Source organism: Fukomys damarensis, unplaced genomic scaffold (genome assembly GCF_012274545.1).
Source record: "Fukomys damarensis isolate Sample0158 unplaced genomic scaffold, DMR_v1.0_HiC HiC_scaffold_35, whole genome shotgun sequence".
Taxonomy (NCBI): domain Eukaryota; kingdom Metazoa; phylum Chordata; class Mammalia; order Rodentia; family Bathyergidae; genus Fukomys; species Fukomys damarensis.
In genome coordinates, this window is record NW_022900947.1 from 50,340,547 (window position 1) to 50,351,547 (window position 11,001).

The 11,001-nt window shown below is 37.8% G+C and overlaps 1 protein-coding gene across 4 annotated transcripts in view; it reads right to left on the reverse strand.

The window, feature by feature from the left end:
• The window catches only part of Epha5 (EPH receptor A5), a 306,726-nt gene that overhangs the window by 30,352 nt on the left and 265,373 nt on the right, over positions 1–11,001 (reverse strand). For all 4 annotated transcript variants that reach the window (XM_033758857.1, XM_033758856.1, XM_033758855.1 and 1 more), the window contains 2 exons: positions 4,265–4,326; positions 2,659–2,868 (listed from right to left, as the gene is read on the reverse strand). In XM_033758857.1, coding sequence (XP_033614748.1) covers positions 2,659–2,868; positions 4,265–4,326 — 272 coding nt within the window. The remainder of the gene's footprint in view (positions 1–2,658; positions 2,869–4,264; positions 4,327–11,001) is intronic.

An 11,001-nucleotide genomic window follows, 5' to 3' on the forward strand; every position in this document is an offset into this window, starting at 1 on the left:
ATATAAATTTTGGGAAACTTTAACGGTGCTGTCAACTTTGGAAAAAATTATCCCAATTTACTGTGTTGAGTTGGCATTGTACAGAAATGGACAGCCATATTGGTCTAGAAATGTTATTTTTTTTTTCCGTGTGTACAGGGGTAACGCATTGTACTAAATATGTAAGGTCATATCTACATGGGTTTGATTACAGAAACTAATAAAGTATTCTCTATATAATGAAAAAAAGTATAAGATAAGACTACAAGAGCAAGAAGCAATTTAAATATGTTGAGGGACCATTTTCATCTCCAGAATTAAGTATTATTTTATTGTTACATCATTGCCTTTTCTCTTTTACTTTCCTTTTAAATTTTATTTTAGGAATCCCTATTTTTAATGTTCATATAGAAATTTCTTTAACTGAAATACCGAATAGTTTCTCTGGTGTGAAAAACTATAGTAGTACACAGGGATCCTAATGAGATAATTAATAATGTGAAATAGGAAGTAAAGGGCTAAAGGTGTAGGGAAAGTGGGAAGGGTGGGAGAAAGATAATAAGGGAGAGGAAAAAAATATGAGAAACTGAAACAATGGAAATAAAATGTTTGCAAATGGGGAGGAGTGGAGGGGGTGAAGGGAGGGCAGGGGCAAGGGGAAAAAATGAGAATTGAGACCTATTATGTAAAGTTACAGGATCCCAATGATGAATGTAACTGTACTGTATACTTAGATTGTACCAATAAACTCAATCAAAAGAAAAAAAAAAGAAGTGTTGGTTGGTTATGCTAAACTTTAACCCACAAGTTTCTCCTGGTCCTCTGATCACTGTACATATCATTCTTGTTATTCCAGTTCCATTATCTACTCATCTCAGAATTTTTCCACAATCAGCTACCACACCATATTTCAGCAACATTGTTTGCAAAGGCGTAGTTTCTTTGTCTTTGTCTCTCCTTCCAAATCTGTTTTTTTTTCCTCATTGAGTTTATTGGTACATTTTTGGTGTACAGTACAGTTACATTCATCATTGAGATCTCATACCTTTTCATGACAGGTCTTGGTTCTCATTTTTTCCCCTTGCCCCTGCCCTCCCTTCACCCCATCCACCCCTCCCCATTTACAAACATTTTATTTCCATTTTCTCATATTCTTTTCCTTTCCCTTATTACCTTTCCCCTACCCTTCCCATTTTCCCTACGCCCTTTAGCCCTTTTCTTCCTATTTTATATTGTCAATTATCTCATTAGGATCTTATGTACTATTATACTTTATTCACACCAGAGAAACTATTTCTCATTCCAAATCTACAGGATGACACACTGACTTGTACCCTGAAAAGTTCACTTTTTGCATTTAACTAAGATGTCAACAATCAAACTGGCAACAGACTTTTCTATAACCTATTTCTTGCTTAGGGCATAAAAATTAAGTGAACTCTATTACCAGGAGAATTCTTAAATGAGGTTTCATTTAATGCAGATAGTGACAATTATAGTTAAAAGAGGACAGATTTCTCATCAATTAATTTTTTGACTTACTAAGCAGGATTTTGGAAGGCTTTATTTGCTCAGATTAATTACTCTTGCCCTTCAGCACAGTACAAACCCCTGAACATCCATGAGTCACAAAGAAATAATGTAAAAATACCCTTATAATCAGTTAAAGAACCTATTTTTAAACTGTCTATGGATGTCATTTAAAAAAGTTGTATAGAACACGAATGCACATATTTCCTGTTTTGAGAATGACAGGTGATAAAAATGTATTAAAACAAAAGTTAACATATTTGGACAGTGAAAGACATGAGAAATCCCAGGCATCACAAAAGAGTTTAGATATTGAGGTGTCTAACGATAAGATTAAAAATATTTAGAATTACACAAATATTGATTATTTGAAGGGATTCAAAACTGAAAAGGTACAATATTGTGTTGTAACCACATCCAGTTTTCCACAGGAGAAACTTTTATGTCCTAGATCAATTCAGGAAGCAATTACGCTGGTAAGAAAGGGTTGATTCATGCTAATTATGACAATGAGTTAGTGACTAGATTTCCATATATGTAGGCTTAACAGTTAACAGTTTTCCTAGTATTAAGAAAAGTAATTAGCCATTTCAATATCGCCAATAAATCCAATTTTTTGAAAGAATAGGTCTTTCTTTATTCTGCAATGTAAACCTTTAAAAGTATGATCCACATATGTTGGTATTCATGTTACAGTTGAGGACACTACAATACAGATAGCCTAAATTATCAAATAATGCCATCTATGTTGATATTCACATATGTATTTGTGTGTTTGTATATAATTAGTATAGGAGATTTTGCCTTTACACTCTTTTACATTCAAATTTATGTATGATTTTAACATTGTTATATCCATTAGCAGCTCAAACTTTATATTTTTAGCATCTTTGATAAAAATAAATTATTGAGACTCAGATGGTGAATATTTTCCTTATGTGAGTTTAATATTTGCTTCTACAGACCTAATAGTACTGGATTCTCTCTCTCTCTCTCTCTCTCTCTCTCTCTCTCTCTCTCTCGTCTCTCTCTCATGGTCTAACTCCTCCTGACTTAGTTAGGTGAATGCCCTTTTTACTATTTCCTATAAAATATTTAAAAATCAAACACCTGCAGTCTCTGTCAGAAATGCAGTGTGTTAGAGCTTACCCGTGTGGTGTAGGCTGCCTCAGGATCATCTTCCAGCACCCTGGAAAGCCCAAAGTCAGACACCTTGCACACAAGGTTGCTGTTGATTAAGATGTTTCTGGCAGCGAGGTCTCTGTGCACGTAGCCCATGTCTGAAAGGTACTTCACGCCTGCCGCGATGCCTCTCAGCATGCCCACAATCTGGATCACGGTGAACTGGCCATCATTTTTCTGTAAAGACATTACACAAGTGCTAGCCTAGCAGCCCAATTACAGGAGGAAATGGGAAAGGATCTTCCTTCAGTCTCCAAATGAACAATTACCATCCATGAAAACTCACATACAATTTCTATCGGAAGGAGAATGGGAAATATTAGAAAACTATGTAGTTATCTTAGAATGCTTTCCTGTTCAAAGCAGATAAAGGCTTTGAGAGCGCTTGTCAAACATCTCACTTGGCTACTTTTATTTATCTATTTTTCTGCATTGTAAGTCCTTTGCTCTCATGCATCAGCAGGTCTGACCTTAACTAAGGCAGGGACTAGGCTGGAGTAATGCGCAAACCCCTATGATGCATGAGAGTAAAGGAAGGCGATTTAAAAGAAACTTGCTGGACAGACACATGAGGGTATGTGTGATGTGTACAGGAGAGATAATTGACAGCCATAGGTGGAGAAAACATGCTGAGCAATGGCCAGCGAGATATTAGCAACATGAGGAGATGGTGATTTTGTCCAAAGCACTGAGTTTAGAGTAGTCACACGAACTCATAATACTAAACTGATACTTATTTGGAAATAAAGGGATGCTAGGACCTTAACAGAACTTGAAAACATGGATCAGGGGAAACAGTCTGGAGGAGGGTGGAGATTAGAGGGGAAATTCAGCTTATTTGAGAACTCTCCTATTTATCACATGGCCCCTCTTGAAACAGTCACCAATGCCATCCCAACACTCTCCCTAATCAGCAGTGGTGATCACAATATTGAAGTCACACAGTGCCATCCATCCCAGGTTTAAGCAGACATAAAATTGTGCTTCCCTGTCTGAAAGAAGCTGTCAGCTAAAACTCTTAGTTACCAATACTTAAAACCTGAGGATGAGCATATAGAAACAAATAACAATCCTTTCCTGAAACTCGGGTCTGAAGACACTGGTTACTGTCTCTTGCCACAGACGAAGTGCACTTGTGACATAGTGTCTGGTCCCCAAGTCCATTATGAGCACACACAGACGCCTATGCCTGCATCAAATGTACGACACAAGGTAGTTTTTCTCTTTGCCAGATATTATGTAATTTCTATAAAGCTTTTCCTTCCCCGGTGTTTATTTTTCTTTCCTGCTCTTCCTTTTTTTTTACCCTTTCTTTCTTCATTCCCACTTTCTTTTGTTTGCTTTTCAAATTAGCACATACCTAAGTACAATACTGGATAGGGACATGTAATTTGGATTTTTAAAAAATTTCTGAAAAGCCACTATAAACCACAGTTAATTTTGGAATATAGTTTTTTGACTCTATAGTTTTATCCTGTTCAAAAATATGGCTTGAAAGTTGATCAAATTTAACCTCAATATCATGGTCATTACATATACAACACTGAAAAACTAAAGTATTTTCAACTCTCACCTTTAAAAATGTATCTAAAGAGCCGTTCTCCATGTACTCTGTTACTATCATTACCGGTTTACCTGAAAGGAAAACAGAGTGTTATAAAATGTGTTCACAGAGTTCATTCTTTGAATTTGCATTCTTATATAGAACGAGTCTCACTGAAGTCTCATAGAATAAGTCTACATGAAGTCATCATCAGTGTCCAAATTTACACATTCACTATATGTATACATATGTGCTGATAGACACATACCCATTTTAAAAAAGTCCTCCAATAGCAAGCAAAGTCTTGACCTAATGATGGTTTACTCAATGAATTGACCCAATGAGAAAAGTCATTATAAGGTTTTAGTAACAGACAAAATAATCAGATATAAATGAGCACACAAAGTTTCCAGGAGGAAATGTTATCTAAATAGTAAAAGAGTTTACAGACAAATTCTGTTGTAGTGGAGGTGATGATATACCAAATACCAACCAAAGTACTTAGAACATATTTGTCTATCTGGCAATTCTAAATAAAACTCTACCTGTCTAACTGTCCTGCTTATGACCTGTTGAATTTATCTTGTACTTTCCCACCTAAATGCACACATATTTATAACTTCTTATGACCATCTCCATCAACCTTGTTTTTTTCATTGTTCAAAGTGCTGTTCTTATTCCCTTTCTATGGGAAATTTTCCCTAGACATTGTGACTTCTGGTAGGAGGGGTTTTATCCTTTCCCTCCTCAATGTGGAAGAGTAGCCTAGAGTTAGCAAGACAGACTCTGGGGCTGAGCTGCGTGGTGTTCAGCACCAGAACTCACTGTGATGATGCATTTTAGGTCTTGCTTTGACTGCATTATGAAATACCTAGAAAGCCAGTACAGTAATAAATCAGGTGTGTTTGTGAGAGTTTCCAGAGACTGGTGCATGAGTCTAACCTGTGGGGAAAATCTGTTCATATTTTGGCCAGAAAACAGAATTAGCCAGTGCCCCAGAGAGAATACCACATAAAAAGTATAATGTCATCACCCTTGCACCTCCCCATCCCTCGCCAAGAAGTGACATTGGTCTTTTCTCTGCTATCTTGGTCATTAGAACTCTGCGTTCAGCCACCCTTGAACTCTAGGATGGCACCTCCTCCCTCCTCTAGAAGCCTCCTTCCCAGGGTTTTGGCTTAGGATTTGCAGTGTGTTAATTATTTTACAAATTTGATCAACCTTGTTTTGAGGTTTAATATCCTTGTTAGATATAAATTGACTAATAGGCGATTTCTTCTTCCCCATAAAAATTGTGACACTTTGCACATAGTGTGTCTACAGCAGTAGATGAGAAATACACAACTAAATCCCCTGGCTATGTGAGCAAATGTCTAAAACAGCATTTCTTGTTTTAATATTCCATATGAATCTCATTACATTTTAATACAAACTACTTAATTCTATAATAAAAAGATACCGTGTAAAACTTGAGCATTCATTTAAACTATTTTTATTTCATAAAAAGAAAATCTCTGGCAACAACTTCCTAACATATAAGTTTGATTCCACTACTTAACTTAAATGCTGCGATAGGAAACAAATCCTATACAACTATAAAATGCTTGGTAATAAGCTTCATGATTCTCTCCAGGTGGGTTATCTGCGTTCACTGAAGAATTGAGGCAGGACCCAGAGCTGGCACTTGAGTATTCACACATACCAGGTATGTCAGAGTGCATATATAGATAAAGAAAGTGACAGTGATGTACGAGAAAGCTGTAAGTAGGAAGAAAAAGAACTCGTTTCATGATCACAAAAACCTAGAAGACTTCAGGATACTGAGATCGAAGACGCCAATTTCACACAGGTAATTATCTTTTAGACTAGTTTAAAGATATTATTTTAATGGTATATCACAGGGGCAGACACATTTCCTTTGGCTTTTCTGAATTTAGTAAAAGTTACACAAAAGCTCATCTGACCAGACACGCTTGTAGACAGGTGCATGAGACAGACATCGCATGTGCAGGGCTTGTGCACAGGGGCCACCAGCTGATGGGAACCTTGGAGGAGGAAGGAGGCCCCACTGCCCTAACAGGAAGAGACCCAACATGTTCCCAGGCATCCCCTCATAAAGGAGCCTATCCAGCTCAAATACATCCAGGGGCCAGGGCCCTGGACTTTTTCCTTTCTAAAACAAGAAGAAACTGGAAATGAGGGGAAGAGTTTGTTTGGCTTTATTTGAGCCTGGGTCTTACTATGTAATTCAGTCTGGCCTCAAACTTGCAACAATCCTCCTGCCTCAGCCTCCTGAGAGCTAAGATTAGAGATCTGCATTTCCATGCCCAGCCAGGGAGAAGGATATTGATTTTCAAACTAAATTGAAACGCAATACTACAGTTAGAGAAAAAAAAGAAATGATTTAGATTGTATTTTGAAATGACTCTCACCATGTGACAAGAAAAACAATATTTTTCTGCCTCCTGCCTCACATGCACAAGCTCCTAGTTCAATCGCTAGTACCAAAAAAAACAAATTTTTTTAGTATATTTGTAAGTTCTATTCAGGAATAGAGAATGCTTCCAAATTCTGGCTTATTTTGGTGATATTTTCACACTTGTTTTAAAGGACAGCTTCTGCATTGGCCCATTTGGGTCCTATCATTATATTTTAGAGCCTTCTTTAGATCTGTAGGTTTATCAAAGAATCAAAATCAATGCACACCTCCCAGGTGTGTCAAACTGCTCTGACACAGGTCCCCTGGCATCGGGGTTAGAGTGGACCGAGCCGTGACGCTGAGCTGTCCTGGCGCCCGCAGCTGTACAGGTGCCCGCCCGCTACCCTGGGTTCTGCTTCATCTCAGAGACTCAGAGGCACAGAGGAATGAAGCTGAGCACTCACAGGTCAGGGAACCTCGCTGGCCAGCTTCTTACCACACAGCCGCTCTCACTGTGCCTACGCTCTCCTTCCACAGATGTTAGAAAGGATTGGAAAACCTGAACTTCGTTACTCTGCCTTCCCAGTGCCTCTCAGTTCCTACCCCATGAGCACACGCCTTGTTCACGGAAGTGCAACATTGACCCAGTCCCATTTACCTTCTACTCTACCGCACACTGCTCTTATTTGCAGGCCTTTCCTAGACGCCTTCTCATGATACCTCGTTTCTTCTCTCTTATCCTAGAACGTCTTCTGCCTATCATCTCATACGTGGATCCATCTGACAGTTCTGGGTCATCATCAGTGAATACAGGGGCTCCTCGGAATGCCTGGAGGACCGGTGTCAGGATTCCACCCGATACCCAAATCTTTAGATGCTCAAGTCCCTCGTGGAGAACTGCAGCACGTCTACCCAGAACCCACGAGCACCCTCACCTCAATGGCTCAAAACAGCTGACAGGTGAGCGCGCTGTGTCAGCAGAGGCTCTTCTGTGCTGTTTAGGGAAGAGCTGATCTGGGGAAAAGTCCGAACATGTTCGCTACAAAAGTGATTTTTCCTCAGATACTTTCGATCTGCAGCTGGTCGAATCATTGGCTATAAACCTTGTGGAGAACCCATCACACTTACACAGCTCACCTCGGGACTAGTGGGAAGGATTTGGATATAATTCCTGTGTAAAAGTCTGTCTTACTTGTTTAAGTCTGTATATCAATCCCGCCCAAACTTCTCTGAATTCAGAAGAGAGAAGAGAAGGCACTGATCAGAAAACTTGGTGTCACTGAATAATTCACATTTGGAAAGAAAAAGCGATTACTTTTTAAGGAGGGAGACTCCCATGAGTCTTTTCAGCTAACATCACCTACTCTAAAAACTCAGATTAATTATTTATGGCAGTGTATGTTGTAATGTCAAAACCAAACTGTTATTTGGGAAATATGATAGGGACATAAAAAACCTCTCTTACTTTAGATGATGGGGGAAAGGCAATTAAAATAAACATTTACAAACAAGTTGAATCTTTTTCAGTTGACAACAATAAGACACTTCAGAACCCATTCCATTATTTTTCATGCTTGAGTCATTTTAATGCTAATTACATTTAGTTTGGCTTATGTTTTGTCTCAGTTCCTGCTAGCCTGCAGAACTGACATTGGCGATAATTAACGTAGCTTACTTCAACCCTGGTAAATTCAATAAAACTGTATAAATCACCTTCCATTATCCAGCTTGAAGTACAGACAAAAAGTAGATCTGCCAATAATTTTGAAAGTGTATTATCAAAAAATCCATAAAAAGGCATTCATAAAGCATGTCAAAACATGATTTTAATTTTAAACATAGAGTAGCTTTTCCATTACTCGGAATTATTTATGAAGGGCCCAGAATCTGTGCAGTAGAAACACACTATTTGTGGAATTCATCTTTTATTACTGATAAAAATAAAAGAGCTCCAATGTACTGATGTGTTGAATGCTTACATTTACAAGACATTATATTAAATTTAATATAAAATAATAATGACCACTCTTCAGAGAAAGAAAGGAGGGCTCAGCAAGTTTCTCTATTACTTTCTGCAAACTGAGAATATAAATGCTATTCTTTCACTCATCCTATGATGTCCATAATTTCAAAATAATTAAGTTTCACATTTGTTTGAAAACATCACACATCATTTTTGTGTTAAAACAGATTTAGTAGTCACTATGTCATACCAAACTATTAACAACTGAGGACAGATACAATAGGAGTTCTGCTCATTCTATTCTTCACGTTATCATTCTATGTGGTCTTCACAAGTTACTGTCAAATGACTCCAAACAAGTTATTATGAAAGGATTTCACATTTCACTGCAAGGGGTATCTTAAGTTCCTAAACCAACAGAAGCAGAGAGAACAAAGGTAGCTGCTATGGGCTGGAGGAAGAAAATGGGGAGCTACTAGTCAATAAATATAAAGTTGCAAATATGAAAGATGAAAAATATGAAGAGATCTGTCTTACGACATTGTGCTAGGAGTTTGAAATACTACACTGTATACTTTGAAAAAGTGTTGGGCTGGGAATTTAGCTCAGCGGTTCTGGTGCCGCCTTGCAAGCACAAGGACCTGAGTTTGAGCCCCAGTACCAAAAAAAAACAAAAAACAAAAGAAAAGAAAAAGTGTTAAGTGGATAGATCTCTTGGTGTGTGTTTTCTTATCACAATTTTTAAAAATAAATTTATTTTCTTATTGTGTGAACTTTTTGGTGTTAAAAAAAAATCTCCAAAAGAGAAGAGTATATGTTCCTGCTGGTGATACAATCCTTTTGAGATGCAATTTTAAGATTAGTTGAGGCAAACTTGAGGATCATTGATCTAACCTTGCTTCTCAGATTAGGGACCCTGACAAATAGCAGAGACAGGTAGGGCTTGTTAGAAACATAAAGTCTCTTCTCCCAGTTGGATCAGCTGTAGGTGATTCTACATTTTAACAATACCAACAAGGGCACTTTCAGTTCTGAGAAACATTAAACAAGGCCACATCACAGGAGCTGCTGTCAAATTTGAATTCATTTTATTTGCATTTATACTACCTGATTTTTTGAAACAATTAGTTCATCAGTAAACACATGGTACCACATAGGGGTCTCAAGGAACATTTCATTTGGAAGCATCATAATCACTGACAAACAATGTACTCGATTATCAAAACAATGCTAATACTAGTGTATGGCTTAAATATGAAAGAGCCTGTGAAAAGATACTAGGGTAATGTACTCCCAGTGAATTTTTCTTTTTCTTAAAAGTCCATGTACTTATAGAATAAGTTTTTAAAAATTAAAATAGAGACCAAATTAATCATTTGTTTAAATGTTTTCATAACTGCAATTTAGTATTCACTCATTTAATTTCATTTATGTCTTTTAAAAATGCATCTGGTGCACACAGCTCCATGAGAGACATAAAGGGGCCTATACCCCTGCACTGGTTTCAAGGAGCTTCTTTTGTTAAGGGTGACAGAATGTGTGTAGATGTAACCATGACAAGACACACAGCAAGACAGAGTGCGGAAGAATGCTGCTAGTATCTCTAAGATCGCCTTTGGCTGAGAATTCACTCATAAAACAAACGTGAAATCTCCAGATATGCTGGGAAGTGGTCTAGAAACAACTGGGCAAAACAAGGCCATTTTCCCTTTGAAGTCTGCACTCTGAAGCTTGTATTCCAGTGCACACCGGGAAGGCTTTCGTTTACTCACCTGGCCACACTGTGGAGTGCACATTCTTGGCCATGCAGGTAGCCAAGTTGAAGAAAGTATGAAGATGAATGGCGCTCATGTTCTGAAGAAGGTCACAGGGATGTAAACCCAGAGGTGCATTAGAATGTGCAGAGGATGTGCTAGGCCAAGTGAAGTCTGTGAAAAGGGCACCAAGAGAACCAAGCACGGCTTTCTGAAGGAGAATAATGAGGTGTGGAAACGTGTCCAAATTATAGTACATCGGGTTAAATATCAAAGTGTATGCATTTGGGTCATGTTTTTATTGATTCATTGATTGGTTGGTTGTTTACTAATGAAACATGACAGGAAAATATTGAGTAAAACTGAAATGAAGGCTCTGTGCATGGAGCAGACTACATTGGGAAAGTGGCACAAGGGGAAGACTAGTTTACAGATATTAGAATAGTTCTAGTGAAGATACAATAAGATCATAAAAAGAAAGTAGCTTTGTAAGAGAACAAAATAATATATTTGTGGTGTTTCTGGTACCAGGGGTCGAACTCAGGACCTTCCATATTGTGAGGCAGTCACAGTGCCACCAAGCTGACTATATTTGAAAGATAATTATAAATTTATAGTACATCAGACTTTA